The sequence below is a fragment of the Mixophyes fleayi genome, chromosome 1 (genome assembly GCF_038048845.1).
Source record: "Mixophyes fleayi isolate aMixFle1 chromosome 1, aMixFle1.hap1, whole genome shotgun sequence".
In the NCBI taxonomy this organism is placed as follows: domain Eukaryota; kingdom Metazoa; phylum Chordata; class Amphibia; order Anura; family Limnodynastidae; genus Mixophyes; species Mixophyes fleayi.
In genome coordinates this window covers 189,987,547-190,004,939 of record NC_134402.1, presented here as the reverse complement: position 1 = coordinate 190,004,939, position 17,393 = coordinate 189,987,547, and the positions used below count along the sequence as shown (strand labels likewise).

The following is a 17,393-nucleotide window of genomic DNA, read 5'->3' as shown; positions in this document are numbered from 1 at the left end:
TGGCATGTCCCAATGCAAATAGTTGCTGTGCTGATATTATGGAATATAATCATATCAGATAACAGAAGCAGTTCTAGGTGGGTCTATCATTAGGCTCCACTGCGGACAGCTGTGTAAGTTAGGTACCCCATTGTCAAAGCCCAACTACATCAGAGGTCCTCACTGGCAGACAGGAAGAACTTCACCGTTAATGAAAGTAGGTAGGGAGTGGCAAAATCATTTTTAAAATCACGTTATTAAGAGTGCTATTAGCTTGAAATAACAAGTTATATTATTTTTCCTTTTAATTGATTTGTTTATGTTAGTTGATATTTTTTACTGTTCTTGCCTGATTTGCTGTCAAAGTCCATTGCTTAAAAAAAACTTAATCTATGATTGGATCTATTGTTATACAAAACGTTCCATAAACTACAAAGAAACCAAAACATAAATAATCACTTCTGCTCATACACTGACATGATCACAAAGTGCCTCTCACTGTTGAGGTGAATACCAGGGGTAGTGCGGGGAAAGGCAGAAGTCATTTATAATGTGCTATGAATAGGAATAGTGCTTCACGCTACAAAAAAAACTTCTTATCTAGAAAACTCGTCATCCAAAGAGTTCTGGAAATTAGATCCCATACCTATGGTTGTTTATGGAATATTAATTTATAATACAATTGCTGCCTGTAGAATTTATTAGATAGGGTTCTTCGTGAACCTTCAAAAATACTGTTAAGGATTTATAGCTTTCTTCACACAGAACTGAAATGTTTTTCTTTCTTTCCTTCTTTTCCCCAGAATATAATAAACCAGCAAGTAAGTAGCAGCTATATTTTGGTTTTCTTGGTTCTGCTGTTCACAAACAATAGAAATGCCTAAATAGATTTTATTGTTACATAAATTGTTATTTCATTTTATCTGTAGTCGTGGAGCCCACCATTCAGGTGGCTACCATCGCTCCAGTACAAACAACCAATTATGATGTCATCACCCTTAACTTCACAATCACTAATCTGATTTACACCTCTGACCTTGGGATAAAAAACTCTGCGAAATACAACACGACAACGGCAAATGTCCTTTTCTTGGTAAGTACCCACAGAGAATTGAAGTCATTTATGTATTTTTTAAAAAAACTTGGTGACAAGAATTTTGGAAAACTTTATAGAAATAGATATTTTTGGAAGACACTTTAGGCTAGTTTGGCTATAAATCGTGTTAGGTGGTGGTTTTAACCGCCACACAATGCCGGCAGTTGATTTTAATATAGGGCAGTGATGTGTTGCAGTTTCAAAGCACCTAACCCGTCATGATATTTGAGCTATCTTGTCATTCAGAACATTAGAGGATTCACCATGAAGGCAGTCATTATTTTTTAAGGGGGCAAAATTAATTTCTAATTGACTTATGGGGCAAATTTATTGTTTATTAATATTAATCTATAATCTTACACATATTATTGCATCATTATGTTATGGGGGACTTGTAATGGTGCACCAAAGCAGTTTATAGTGTTGCAACATCACAATTAATTAATGCCTATATATATATATATATATATATATATATATATATAATAACATATACCCCGAAAACGTAATTAATAATTCATTATAAATTAATTTTGTTGTCTTAATCACTAAATTAGGATTGCCTCCCTAATTCATCTCAATGGTGCATCCTCTTCTAAATGGCATGCTGTTTGAAGAATCTCACATCAACACCTTTTTCTGTCTGTTTGGTGTTTTTCCATCGGTTTGTCAAACATCAGCTTATTAAATCTGACGGTTATTACGGATGGTGATTTGGAATGTAGGCAGTTTTCTAGCAGTTTGGTCTTTAGTAATAGCCAACTTCTCTGCAAAATCCACCTAAAACAGAAGGTTTTCAACAGAGATGTTCAGGCTCGGTTCCCCGAGAACCGAACACACCCGAATTTAGCAGATCCGAGTACCGAGCCAAGCCGGCTCTGTACTTTCGCTTGCCCTCGGAATTGAAAATGAGGCAAAACGTCATTGTTACATTGTCAGATCTCGGATCTCGCGGTTTTTGGATTCTATAAGTACCGCCCTCAACAGCAATCCAGCGCCATTTCACAGAGGGACACAGAAGGAGTAGCACACTTCTTGGTAGTGTGTAGAGCAGTTGGGCTGCATCATAGGTAGAATAGAAAGAGGAGGGGGTAGCAGTGTTCTTCAAAGTCTACAGGGACATTCAGGAGAGCTCCATTGCTCCATTGCTAATTGTCATTGCTGAAATACAAATACCAGGGCTGGCAGGCTTGGTGTAAATCTGCAGTAAAATTGTACTATGTTATATACGTTACACACAAAGAGGAGAGCTCCATTGCTCCATTGCTAATTGTCATTGCTGAAATACAAATAATAGGGCTGGCAGGCTTGGTATAAATCCGCAGTCAATATTTTGACATCTGGTCTTGTCTACTGTAAAAGAATTGACCAGAATTAGTGACACCTCTGCTGTAACTCCACCTGATCCTGCTATTAACTATCAACATTCAAAGAATGGTGGAGGATTATTTTTAATATTTTTGAACGGTATAAAGACAACAGTTTTATTAACAAAGAACAATGTTGCTTGCAGAAGTAATGTAAGCAAGGATGTCTAAATAGACGTGTATATGTATTACCTTCCACTTTGCTGCTATTTCGTTATGTGTTTGTAATTTGCACTTTACATCAAAAGTACCTAACTATATTATAATTTTGTGGGAATTTTGGGCTGATTCGAAGCTCAGTGATGAACTTGCCTTTTGCTGGGAATTAGTGTAATGTCTGGCACCCTGGATTGGTGTGGGTCTGATAAAAGCACGCATTCCGGGGGGTCAGTACTCGTTGCCAAGTATTAGCTGTAGAATTACCTCAGTTATCCAAGAAATGGGTGGAGCGATCAAATGAACCATAACTGGTTTCATCATCCAAGGACAATCTTGCACCACTTTTCTATTCTGCCACTGCTGTGTGCCAACGTTTTCTAGATGTGCTAGGAACTGCTGTGTTTTTGAGTCATTGCTCTGTCGCTTAGCATCCAGCCAGGTCGCTGCAGTATTTGTCCGAAAGTGTATGAAAATAATATTGTGACCTGTTAGGTGGTCAAAATTGACTGCAAATGATTTGAAATTAGTGTTATCGAGGTTAATAATAATGTAGGAACAAAAAAAGAGCAAAATTATGTGATTTTAGCACATTTTAGCAATTTTTCTAAAAAATCCAGATCCAAAACCAAAACCAAAACACACAAGGGCGGTTTTGCCAAAACCGAAACCCAAACACGAAGTTAATCCAGATCCAAAACCAAAATCAGAACACAGGGGTCAGTGAACATCTCTAGTTTTTAACAAACCATCCTTTAGTAAATCTAGTCCTTGATCGCCGGAGTCTGGAGTAAAACAACCAAGTTACATGTATTGAGCTATTTAGCAGCTTTCTCTCTCCTTTTTTGTTAGGTGAACAATTTAATGAAGAACAGCTCAGTCAGCAGCAAGTTGAGCAGCTGTAATGTTGACAGTTTTGTGTGAGTATCAAACATTAATAGTTGCAAATAGTTAAACATATGTAGAAGGATTGACCTTTAAAAAGTAGGTATTAAATTACAACAAACTATTTTAAATTTGCAGCATTTGTGGATATGTGTCAAAGTGCTGTGGACAGTAATATTGCTCTTTATTTATCATTTACTTTCGTACTTTAGGTTCAAGATGACTGCTCTAGAAATGTTACAGCATTTCTGCTAATGTTAAAAGAATTTGCCAAATTTTATTTCAGCAAATCTACTGGTACCGGCACCAAAGTAAACTCCATCTGCATAATCAAGAAAGATGTAACTGGACGTCAGATTGATACGGTGTCCCTTTACAATGAGCTTTCTACAATGACTTCAAACATTACTAAGCTGGGAATTTATGACCTGGACAAAAACAGTCTTTATGTTAATGGTAAGGCCATGGGCATTTGCAAAATTAAATACTTTGAAATATTATAGATTGGTCAAACTCAAGAAGCTCATTTGCACACTATAAACATAGTGGGACACATTTACAAAGTGAAAAACGACCAAGGCCCAATGCAAAATCCACTTTGGTTGTGCCATGTTGGATCTGCTCTGTTGTGTATAGATTTTCTCTAAAGCGCAGGTTAGCGGAGGAAAATGGTAGCATTTGTGGAGGAGTAAGAGTTTGTTCCAGCCATTCTGAGAAGTTGGGAAGAATGAAAGGGTTTCATACAAAGTACAGATTAGGTGCACCAATGTGCATATTTTTCTGGAGAAACGCAAAAATCTGATTTCATTTGGCAAGCCATTTTGGCGCACAGGTGCAAAACCAAAGTGTTTGTGCTCCACATCCAGCGCACTTTGTAAATGAGATTCAGTGTTTTGTCTATGTGAAAATGGATGTACAGAAGAAATACCAATTTGAAGTTGTAACAGAAAAGCACATTGTTTTATCTTTGTTTCTTTAGGTTACAATACTGTCAACACTACACCACTTACTACAACAAGTAAGTTATTGCATTAACATGGTACCTTGATTATTGTAGATAGCTGAAGATGAAACATAAATAATGCATGAAAAATCTACCATTACTATATAATTCTGTCTCATTCTGTTTGTCTTGTCTTGTCTTTAAATAATATCCTCATTTCCAAATGTTATTCCTGAACTTTCCCTGTACTTACAGTATAACTACATTGAAGATCAAGTCAACCTATTCACTAATATTCATTTACTGTATCCCCTTGACAGATGAGATAGACAATATACTAAAAACACTTATTTAAAACTGTCCAAAACTGATTCATTAGTTAAAGTTAACATGGTCTGATCTGTAGGGTCTACAGTATAATACAGCAAAATTGCATTTCCATGGAACATAAAAAAATAATTAATGCGTCTTGCTCAAAAGATTACTTTTTAACGAGATATAAAGTAGCAAATTACAAGTTGTGTCACAGTTCTGCTGTGTTAATCGGGGGAGGACAGTGCATCACTGTTTTGTAGGATTCTGCTGTGGAAAGAGATCACAGCCACTGAACCTGGGTCATTATAAACTGAGGGCATAATGCTGAGTTAAGTGTACAGTTAAAAAAAGGAGTTTGCTCCTGGACAAACCATGTTACAATGCAAGAGTTGCAATTTGTTATTTTTTTTTGCATGCAAGAAAATACTGGCTGTTTTTTCATGTGACACACAAAAATTTAATAACTTTATTTTTACACTAAAATGTAAAGTTGATCTAGGACATGTCCTACCCCAACTATAAATATGTCCCCACATTTTAAATTTACCTCCCCATCCAATGCAATATGGTTTTGCCAAGGTGCAAATTTGTTGCTTTTTTTTCTTTGCTACTAACTCAACGTCAAGCCCTGAGTGATCAGCCATCAGAAATTGAAATAATCTATACTGAATAGTGGACTCAAATACAGGGACATAGCCAAGCAGGGAAATAGATACTATTTTTGCCTCTTACTTCTCCCTTCTGCAAAGACCCCAGCTAATATAGAATACATTGATTCCTATAAGAACAATTACACCTATCACAGACATATAAAATCATGAAACAGCATTGCATGGGATGCCCAGTTTCCTCATAACTATTTATAACAGATATTAGCAATAGTCTTTCCACTGGTTACATGTGTATTGATTATTGAAATAATTAAAAATAATGTAAAAAAAACTGACTGGCTCTGTCCGGTGATGAGTGTTTATGTTCCTGGTCATAAAGATTTGTATTTAGTTTAGTTGTCGTTGTTATATGTTTTTTTTTTTAATATAATGATGCATGGATTACAGTACATGGATACATCCGCCAGTGTATTATATAACAATTCAGGGCAGAACTCTATTGTAAGAGGTTTAGCAGGTCTGGGCATTTCCTGTGGGTATGAGGTGTTCTTGCAAAGAAAGCAGCTCTCCTCAGGGTTTACTAAATATATGAGAGTATAAAACAAAACATTAACTATGTGTGCTTAAGAGGTTTGCTGTAATTTGTACATTTGTGTTACATTATGTGGGATATATACTTTGAAATTACCCTTTGTTTGCATTTAGCAACACATTCTTATGTCTCAAATAGTATTTTAGATTATATTTGCTAATACAAATTCTATCCATCAATTTAAGCTGGTTTCCTAACTTGGTAGAAATTACTTGAATGCTTTTTGTTTCTTTCCTTAGCTACTAAGTCACCTGCAAACCTGATCACACTCTCAACTTTTGGGCCAAAGAGTTTCCTCATTAATTTCACCATAACCAACCTTCCATACAACAGTAACCTAGCAAACAAGAGCTCTAATCAGTACAAAAATGTCAAAGGTCTTCTTGACCAACTGGTAAGTGGAGGCTTTGCTGAGCAATACATTAAGAATATGATTATTATTATGATTTACCTCAAAAGCAACGATACAAAATGATCAGTCACATTTTTAAGCCTAGATATAATTAAATTGTTTCAATCATTGACATAAACAGTAGTACTTGATGGGACAAATGTGGTGATTGCGCCATCCACAACTTGGTAACGTAAGAGTGATAATAGATGTTGTGTGCAATTAATGTATCTTTTAGTATATTATACTGAAATGTTATTCAAAAATTAAGGAACTAAAAACGTATATTCTCCTTCGCTGCAATAGAATTAAGGGTTTGTGCTCATAAATAAATGATTTACGTATACTGAATCTATTTGATCTATTGAAGGTGTTTAATAGCTATCAAAATACACACTAGAAATTGGGTTCCCAAGGGGGCAGGGTGTCAGCGAGTGATGAGTACCTGTGGGAGAGTACTTTTGATCTATGTTAAGTGGACAGACACAATGAGAGGCAATGATGGTAAACAAATGGTGTTAATGTTCAGAACAGGATACAGTCACCTAATCAAACCAGAGCAAAAAACAGCAAAATAGAGTAAATATATATGCTGGTGGAGAGGTATTGTAGTACACGTGTGTGGAGGTATTACCAAGGTATAGAGACATTGTTCAGCATAAAGTCTTAATAGTGTTGAAGTGGTGCATAAAGGAGTCATTGAGAGGCAATAATGGTAAAAAAAATGGTGTTGATATTCAAAGCAGGGTGCAGGCACCTAGTCAATCCAGAGGAAGAACATAACAATATAGAGTAAACATATATGTTGGTAGAAAGGTATCTGGTACAATGGAGGTACTATCAAGGTGTAGAGACCCAGATATTGTTCAGCATAAAGTCTTAATAGAGTTGGAGTGGTGAATAGCACAGTCCTTGAGATATAGTTCTGTAAAGTTCCTTAGTGTAGGCTCTCCCCTACTAGTGAGAAAGTTACAGGCGCAGAATGTCTAACATGCTCATGTATTATTCCAATAACTGGTTGATTGGTATGCAGTAATAGTTCTGTTAGAAATAATATACTAATGAATAAACTCACTGTTATGCAGTCTATTAAGACTTGCTGAACAATATCTGGGTCTCTACACTTTGATAGTACCTACATACACTTGTACTACAATACCTTTTAAGCTGTATATATTACTAGCAGGAGCACAAATTAGTTACTCAACCAGATATAGTGTAACAAAAAAATCCAGCATATTTATACATGACCCATACTGTGCTCAATAAATACATGAGCAATACAGGTGAAAGCTCTTGCTTTCACTACACTTGATGCCCATCATTTACTGCACTTTTTATCCACTACCTGTACCAAGACCATTGTTAATCCAGTCAGTCTTCCCTGCCAAAACAGAATAATGTCTCCAAGAACCATGATACACCTTGTAGCAGATCAGCTGCCAAAACTTTATTTTCTGCTTTAATTAAAATAATGCATTTTCTTTTGTTTTATTTATTGTTACTCAGATGAATAATGGTTTCAAGAACATCTCAATAATAAAGGACAAGTTTATCAACTGTACAGTTACTGGATTTAGGTACGTATTCTTTAGTTACACATCTGGGGATTAAGTAACAGGCACATAACTTTCTAATAAGCCTATTAAAGCTTAATCAGATGAAGACATCAGCAATCTGCAGATCTAAAAATAGAAAACAACATAAGTACATTTAATCATGCTTATGTGAACACACCCATTGACGTTATTACCTTTGAAAAGCAATGAATTTTTTTGTGTGCTAAAAGAAATCATGAAAGTGTAGTGCTGTTAACAAGACCTTAGTGTCGCCACCAGCCACCATTTAAGAAAATATTGTTAAACAGTATATATTATTTGTCATATAATGAATGTTACATTATCACAAAAACATAAACACATGCAACACTTTTAGGAGGTTACATAGGCAATTGTTAATTTTTGTCTATTTCTTTTCTCATAGAAAAACTCCCTACAGTGTTGACACCACTGCAGAATCTGTCTGCATTTTTAATGTAGACCTTCTGGCCAGGGTATTTGGAGAAGATGATGTCAAACAATTGTTCCTTAACATAAGTAAAGATGGTACCAGTCTGGGCAACTTTACCTTGTTAAACTCAAGCATCCATGTTGACAGTAAGTGTTTTTTTAACCCAATAATATTATAACAGTATGACATTTACAGTGAAGTAAAGGTGGAAGATTTTTTTTCTTCTGTTTGTTTATAGTTCCACAAGTTATCAAATCTCTGATTAAGGCTGGGTACATGCTACAGGGTTTTCAGCAGATTATGAGGCCAATCAGCCAATAAGTGACTGTTTGGTCCGATATTGCATTAGTGTGTACGCTGCAATGATGAGCAATTATCATTCCAAAGCGCATCATATTGTTTCATTTGATTTTTAAACCAAATTAAAAATCTCATTCAACGATGGAACAATATTGTTCCAATCCTGTAGTGTGTATGCAGTAACGATCAGGATCTCCATAGAGTGTACAGAGTCATGATCTTTTCAACTGATTGTTAAGATGAAGAGTACAGATCTGAAGGTATATCTTGTAAAACGTGTATAGTGTGTAAACATATATCGGCGTGCTGATCGGGTCTTTTTATTTATCAGTCGTTGGTAAAATCGTTATAGATAACATATCGGGAAAAAATTTCTGTAGTGTTCACCCAGCCTAATGCTAATAATGGGGACAATAGTAGAGAAGATTTCAGTGATAACAGTAAAAAAGTTCAAAAAGGTGCAAATCACAATTTTTGGCCATCGCCACCTCTCTATGGAGCTCAACGGGGATATTTATTGGGGGGAAATTGATTGCCCAGGTTTGCAGTGAACAATAAAGTCTTATTGCAGCTCTTTCAACTAGAATTCCATTTCTAGAAGAATTACTTGTGTATTCTTGCTCATCCCTTCTATAGAACAGGGTGACACAAGTGTGCTTGGCTATAGATGCAATGAGTTCTCAGAAATTAGTAATAACCATGATGAAGCAAGGTAACAATCAGTTGAGGGTTTGCTGATTTGTTAGTGATGTACATTACTTTATCTAACAGATTTTTTGTCTCATGACTAGGAATATAAATGTTGTTAAATCACTTATTATGAGGACACATATAGTTTCCTTTGGACCCAGCATTTACATATTTTCAGGTGCTCAGCAACTGCTAAGAGTTTCTTATGTTATAGTTTACAGATCAGATGAGACGACAACTGTTAGTAACGTCATTAGCACAACAGTCAGTGTCATCACAGTAGCCATCCCTGCTGCCTCTTCTGCTGACCTTGGCTTTGCCGTCAATTTCACCATCACTAACAATTCCGTGCCTGCTGATCCAGAGAAGAGGCGACTACTGGAGGAAGACATAGTGCAAAAGGTAACAGGACTCTGCAGTAATTCTTTTTCTTCTTTTTTTAATTCCAAGGGTAAATGCTACCTCATGAAGAATCCATGCAAACTGTTGAATATTCAATTTTATTATATGCTAGCATAGAAATTCCATATGCATCATTGTTTAATATACAACTCAATATATAGCTTTGATCTGTCGGATAATTAAAAGAATGCAACTGTATTAAAATTGCTCTGTGCTGCTCCTTTATAAACTCATATAGACCCATGAATCTCCACCATGTGAAATATATCTCCATCTTCCATAGCAAAACCTCTGATTGCGCCACAAAATCTCTCATGAGAATGTTGACAACTGTCATATATTATTTTTGCCTTTTCCATATTTATGTAAAAAATAAATGTAACCTCTGTAAGGACACATGTAGAAGAGTGGTCATATCTATAGTCATTATAACTTGTGTATATTTTCTATTATTTATAGATGAATGCCTTATATCAGAACAGCACACTTGGCAAAAAATTTAAATTTTGCAAGCTTGCAGCAATGAGGTATGTAATAAAGCACGGTTAAGAGAGTGGGGGGATAAGTGAAAGGAGCATTCCCCTTAATTGAGTCTGTTTACAGTTTACAATATCAGAAAGAAAATAGAATATTTAAAAGAAAAAGTTATTTTTACTTCGTAGGCTTTAAGATATTACTTGCTGTGCTGAGATAAAGCTGAATGACATACATGGGCAACAATAAAACAATACCATAAGGGGAGAAAAATTAGCCATAAATAAAAGAAAGCTGTTAAAACACAAGATGGAAGTACCTTTGTTTTTTTAGAAATAAGTGTTATCAGGGTACTAAGAGTAAGGGGGCTACACTGTGGGCCATAGCGATGACATATTTTATATTCCTGCCTAGTGAAGTAGCTCCTACTTCTCTTTGCATTAATGTATAATTTGTGAACTAAATAATTGTAAGCGCTAACTAACAACACCCAAATGAAGTGATGAATGTTGACACAATATTATCAAAAGGGGCTATGATTTATGTATGTCTTACATAGACATTAGCACATTTTGACAATATTCTTTTGTTCATTGTTTTGTAAAGCACCTCCTAGGACACTTAGTCATCACTCACAAGGGACTAATTGAGCATGAATGTATATCTGTTTGCATAAATGTATAATCTGCCACTGCTGCAGGCCTCCAAGGCAGGAGGCAGATTTCATACGCAGTATGCACAGAGCAGGATTTAGAAATGGGGCAGGGTAGTGCATGGACCTATAATAGAGCTTGCAGCTTCTTATTGGTACATGTGGTCACACCCCCCAGTCTGTACGCACATACTCCATGGCCAGGTAAGGGGAACCTAAGGATCCACAACACCGAGCACCCTCTAGGATATCTTGAGTCCAATGAGAAATATATACAATTAATTAACACAATGCAGCACTGCATATTTAGTTGTGTGGCTATATATGGTTACTTCTGTATTTCTTACTATACTGTGCATCAGTACACATGATAAATGGTGCCAACCTAATATACTACAGTGTTGGTCTCTTTTTATGGCAGATATATGTATTCATGAGTTGAATGACATGTGTGGTACTAGTTATACATTGAAAGTAGCTGGTCACTCAGCCTTATCACTTAATAGTAATGTTCGATTGGTCAAAACAGCACTACAGCTACAAAGCATACTTAGATTTCTTTGACAAGTTCTTGATTATAGTTTGTAACAGCAAAAAAAACATTGAAAAATTATGAATTGTTAGTATTGTTAGTGTATTAGGAACCCCCACTCACAATCCTTTTATGTTTTCAACTTTCAGGAATGGATCTATTATAGCGGCATGTAACTGCTACTTTGAAGATGACCCCATTGTAAATAAGCAGAGTGTAGGGAATGAATTTTTCTTTGGGACAACCACAGGAAAACTACTGGGTTCAACATATACTTTAAAGGACTTTACGGTCACAGGTAAAGACCATTTTATATCTAAGGGTTTATTAGGATGTTTACATCATTATAGTGGTTGGAAGATATCCATTCAATTAAAAATATAATTATAACCCTCAATTGGTGATAAGATGATTTTGCAGATCATTTTTATTTTAGTTTTTCTGCTGCCTCTGAGTTGAAAGTCAACATTTGAATTGAGAAGTTTCTCTACACTGCTGAGGGTTATATTTTATTGAGAGTTGCAACTTTATTGCAACAAAGTCAAAATAAAACAAATACAGTAGTGATTGCCTGCCAAGTACAGTTGTAGTAAATAGGGAATAAGTAAGAGTTGTTTAAATAATCTGGGAAATTATGGTTTGTCAGTAAACAAGGGGTGTATGCATCGGAGACCCGTTTTTTGTCACTTAGTTTGTATTGATGATGTAGATTAGTCAACTATGACTTATTGCACAATCCCACAATTGGTAAAAGGTTGGGATTTCCTTTGTGGTCCCCCCAATGGCAGACATATACTTTAAAGGGAAAATACATAAAAATAATACTTTTTATAATCCATGTTTGGGTAGATCTTTGTACAAATTTGTAACCAGTGGAGCTTACCATAAAAATGTATGGTAAGTACAATGTTTCTACCATCCCCAGAAGGAAAATATAGAGATAAGATATTGTCCCAAAGTATCCATGTAACATATTCATGTTTCCTATACATATGTGTGGATAAATCTTTCATGGTTTAATGAACTTATCCTATGTCTGCTATGATTTAGAATAGAGTTAAATATGTATAGAATGTATTGCTAAGAGTACAACAGTCAAAAACAGATTATCATACCAGCACAACTCCTGCCCAGGAAAAGGAAAGGGGGCTGCTATTTGGAAGGAAAATGTTTAAAAAGTGCTAAAATTCTGTTACAAAATTGTCAGTTCTTGGGGCTCAGTCTTCTGCTCAGTCTTTCGCTGATGAAATTGTCTAGACAGGTGGCAGAATTACAAAGAGAGTATGTGAATGTGACCATTTCTGTTTATATTCCTGTTTTAAGAAGCTGTTTTGCATTTGTATATTTTGAATGTACAGTTGTTGTCATCATTTACATTCAATAAGCATTGTGACTTTACGTCATATTAAACTCAATTTGATAATATACTGTCCCAGATAGACTTTTTTTAATGCTTCATTTAATGCATGGAATTGTTTGGTTTACAATAACTGTAAGTAAATGTGTTTGTGATTCCTGCTTGTGATGAGCTAGGAAGTAACTGAAGACTTCCTAAGAGTCTCAGCTCTTGAACTAAACCATAGTTTTGACAAAAATTTTGGTTTAATAGGGAGTGTGGAATATAATTTTGGGGGGATTTTTTAGACAGACCAGGTGGTTATGTTATGATTACTGTTCTTACACCCACATGTGATGCATGCCCAAGTGGGTCAAGATGTGACAATCTTTTTATGAACTGGGGAACTTGAAAAAAAAAACACATATAGTTTCTTTTTAAGGTTGCGCATAATTTTGGAGCTCTCCATCTGCATATTAGTTGGAAAAAACATAAACATGTTAATATCCAATGCTAATGTACTTTGTTCATATTTAATATTTTAATTTGTTTGTCTATTTATATTGTGAGTGATGTGAAACATTTTGAATTGTTATTCCATCTCTATTACAGAATTACCCAGAAATAAAGACCTACCATTTTGGGCCATAATTCTGATTTGTCTGGCTGCTCTCCTTGCCCTTGTATTACTCTTCCTGGTAATCTTTTTGGTAAGTGAAAATGTGATTTTTTTTTTTTGATAATTAAAATGAAACAAATGAATCAAAAAAGTGTGATCTTGATTTTGTTCTAGCTAGTGTGACATTATATAGACTATTCCAGAAACTATGCATTTTATTATGTTTTATTAAGTCTCTGACTATTTGTAGATTATTTTAACTTAGTTTACAATAGTGTAATTAATAATTTAATCATTTATTTGGAAATACATTAGTTGTTTTTACAGCAACTGCTGTTCCTGATAACTACACATGACAGTTAAAGATTTAATCATGGGATGTTACATATTTTAGATATATGTCTTAGTAATTCTGAAAAAATGTGGATGAGGGTTAAACTCTATCTTTATACTCCTGTATCAACATCTATCCCAATATAACTCCAAATAAAAGTTGTAATCACACCTCATAAAACTGTAGCACTGCTGTATTCTCTGCCTATTACTGTGTCATTTTAAACAATGTCCAATATGTAACACATTGCACTTGTGAACTCATAATTCAAAATTCTTAACTTTTGCTATGCTTGTTACAGATCTCCCATGATTTACTTAGATTGTAACTATTTTGTGGCAGATCTCTTAACCCTAATATTTTTTGCATTATTGCATTTGTTACTCTTATTATGTATTGTTTGTTTCTTGTATATTTGTAAGGTGCTAAGTACACTGTGCTACATAAGTAAGTGTATTCAGGCATACATAAAAGTGTTAAAATATTTAAAAGAAACTTGAAACCCAGGAAAACATTAACATTTGTAAGAAAAAGTTCCCATTCAATTACAATATATATAACATGAGAGTGGAATTCAGCATATACCTTTACTATTTTTTTATTTTTTTTTAAAGTTTTTTCAATTATGTATTTGCACTCCACCTTAGAAATGATTGAAAGGTTGTCAAGTTCTTACACTACATGAACCTTTGATTTCTAGTATTGTTACATTCCACTGTCTTGTTGTTTACTACTCCACCCAAACAACAATTTTAGGACTAGACCAACCACCAATACAAATCATTATAAAGTTATGCAAGCACAGCAAAGGTAACAGCAAAACTTATAAATGTGAAAGTTACATTTACATGAAATAAATGGTTCTGGGCTATATAGTCCGACATTGTAAGGTAATCTCACACCCAACATTAGTTGTCTTCAGATCACTGACAATGTTAAAGTTTATGTCTAAATTCTTGTGAATATTTTCATACGTCCAATTCAATTATAAATTGTTCACTGAATGAATTTTCATTTCTTCCACAGCTTTTATTTTGCTTAAGAAGAAGAAAAGGGTCATATGACGTTCAACAGAGCATCTATGGAACCTATTTCCCACATATGGACATGAGAAAGTTATACTGAGACTCACACATACTTAGATACCACTTACTGAAAGATACTTCCAAAATTGGCTAATGACATTATATACATTAGTCTCAACAAAGCTATTATTTTACTTCTAATATGCAAAGATACTTTAGGCAGATAGTAAGAGATTATGTGGTCAGATGAAGATAATACCAGGATGATTTTGCTACATTATACTCAGGACCTCAGAAATGCTACTGTCACAACCACCAAACAGGTCGGCTGGCCGGCCTGACTTAGAAACATAGTCAATGGTTTCTAGAAATAATTGCACTAATTAATTTCCCCACAATATATTCTTAAATATGTTATGTATGTTATTAGCCAATAAGGGTAAATATAAAGTGGGCTAAATACCTCATATATTGATACATAATGTTTAAAATATGAATAAGGAATGAGTGGCGTACTATATTAGCAGACATAGTTTTCTACAAGCTAAATTTTACCTAATGCTTTATTGAAACACTGATCATTACATTTACTAATAAGTTGAGAGATATTTATATATACTCATTTTATGTTGGTATCTACCACTTTAGTGAATATTACATCCCATTATCCTTCTAGTTATAACTGACTTTTAATATAATTTATATTTTATTCATCTCAATTCCTATACAGATTCAGTGTTATAGTATATTAAGTTGAAACACTGAGGAAACATTTTTAATTGTTAGAAAATACAAATTACAGTCAAACCCTGATTTTACATATTCTGTGATTGTACTCATTTTATCACAGTTCCTCTTCCGCAATGCATCTTATTTGTCCATTTCCCATTTTCCATTTCCATTTTTCCTAGTTCATTGAAAAAAATGTAAATTGGGGTTTGACTGTTTATCATACATGTATTTTTTGTGTATCAAGTTATATGTTTACATGTATATTATTTAAGCTGTAATCCATCCTTCGTGGAATGAAGAAATGAATGTGCCAATGTACAAAATAAAAATTGTAGTAACTGAATTAAATTATTCCTTAAAATAATATTTATGTCGTTTAATACTTTCAGACTTTTAAATCTTATGGTAAAAATCATATACTACATTAGATTTCATACATGTGTTAAGCAGTGTTGATTATTTAACATAATACAATTTAACAACATTAAGGGTAAACATATCACAAAATATCACAATATTCTATATTCTTAATCTACTCATATTCAATGTCCTTTTCTTTTATTTTTCTAATGAATCCTGATGTGGTGACATCTGAATTCCCTACACCAGAACTCGCTGTGTATATGTTGATATTGTTTACAGCAGTTTATACATATATTATTATTTATTATTATTATTACTAAAAAATTATGAATAAAAGAATTGCAAACAATTACAATGTTGTGATTTAATAACTATAATTAAACAATACTGTTTACATTACAATATAATATAGTTAGTAATGTGTGCTGATAAAATGGGTTGGAGAAGATGACAAATTCAATCAATCTGTACTGTGATTTTACTGCAGAAACCTTTACAGTTTATTTACATATCACAGGTTGCTGAAATTGTGGTAAGATGGGTGTGAGAGAATGAAGAGAAGACAATCAGTAATACTAATATATAATTATATTAGCAAATTAGTTTGAGTGGATCAAAAAAAGATAAAAAATGTCTTGCATTTAGGTGTTTGCATGTGAAGGCTACTGTATGAGGGGCAGTATCATATCTGTACTAGCAAGCAGGCAAAAAGCAGGGTGTTGTGTGCACAACCCCCAAAAAAACAATTTTTTTTTAACAAACCAATTGAATTAATTTGAATGATAATGTGGAGCAGTGTCTGAATTGCAAGTAACAAGGTGTAGTGGCTTTGTGTGGTTCACTTTGTGTGGTGGTCGTTACATGTAGTTCCAACTTCAAGTATTTTTACTCTTGTTGTCAGTCGTGGATCAGTCTATAGATCAGGAGTATCCAAGTACTAGAACTGGGAATAGTAGTACTTTTTGAACTTCTAATAGTAAAAAGGTCATGTGGGAAGAAAGTGGAAACCTTAGTAATGTATGTGATTCGTCTTAAAATAGGAAAATAGCTAACATTCCTTACACCACCCGCAGTGGCAAGGAAAGGCACAGACCCTGGTCACTTCTTGCTAGAAGTGATCCTGCTTCTTCTGTTACACGTACTAGAATGCCCATTGCAAAAGCGTGTGACCAACACGGTAATGCATCTTCTGTAACTTTCCATGCATCACTTGAGTATGGGTCTGTCATCTTGAAAACAGTCACATCAGTGAATGAAATGAACACTGAGACTGAAGGACAAATTGGACTTTCACAGCATCCTGAGAAGAATCTGAGAAGAATCTAAATGTGTCCATGAGTGCTACGTGTTAGTCGGACATTCCACAATATGACACTGTAATTTTAGAGCAGCCTACTCCAAAATTTCTCAACCATTTGGAAATGTGAGACTGAGTAGTAATGATTATAATTTAGAAATTTTGGAAGTTACTAATGTGCAACAGGATGAGAGATTAATTGTGGATCTGACAATGATGAATGTGTTGAACAAGAAAATGACGATGTTGTTGATTGTGTACAAGTAGGGCAGCCACCAGTGGTACCTCCTCA

The 17,393-nt window shown here is 34.5% G+C and overlaps 1 protein-coding gene across 1 annotated transcript in view; it reads left to right on the top strand.

Moving 5' to 3' along the window:
- LOC142146903 (mucin-16-like) overlaps positions 1–16,141 on the top strand; it is a 32,662-nt gene extending 16,521 nt beyond the window's left edge. Inside the window, exons 27-39 of the mRNA XM_075204678.1 lie at positions 783–800; positions 909–1,072; positions 3,451–3,518; positions 3,770–3,939; positions 4,463–4,501; positions 6,184–6,338; positions 7,845–7,915; positions 8,319–8,491; positions 9,550–9,737; positions 10,197–10,264; positions 11,545–11,693; positions 13,344–13,441; positions 14,711–16,141. Coding sequence (XP_075060779.1) covers positions 783–800; positions 909–1,072; positions 3,451–3,518; positions 3,770–3,939; positions 4,463–4,501; positions 6,184–6,338; positions 7,845–7,915; positions 8,319–8,491; positions 9,550–9,737; positions 10,197–10,264; positions 11,545–11,693; positions 13,344–13,441; positions 14,711–14,809 — 1,460 coding nt within the window. The 3' untranslated portion in view covers positions 14,810–16,141. The remainder of the gene's footprint in view (positions 1–782; positions 801–908; positions 1,073–3,450; positions 3,519–3,769; positions 3,940–4,462; positions 4,502–6,183; positions 6,339–7,844; positions 7,916–8,318; positions 8,492–9,549; positions 9,738–10,196; positions 10,265–11,544; positions 11,694–13,343; positions 13,442–14,710) is intronic.
- The last annotated feature ends 1,252 nt before the right edge of the window (positions 16,142–17,393 follow it).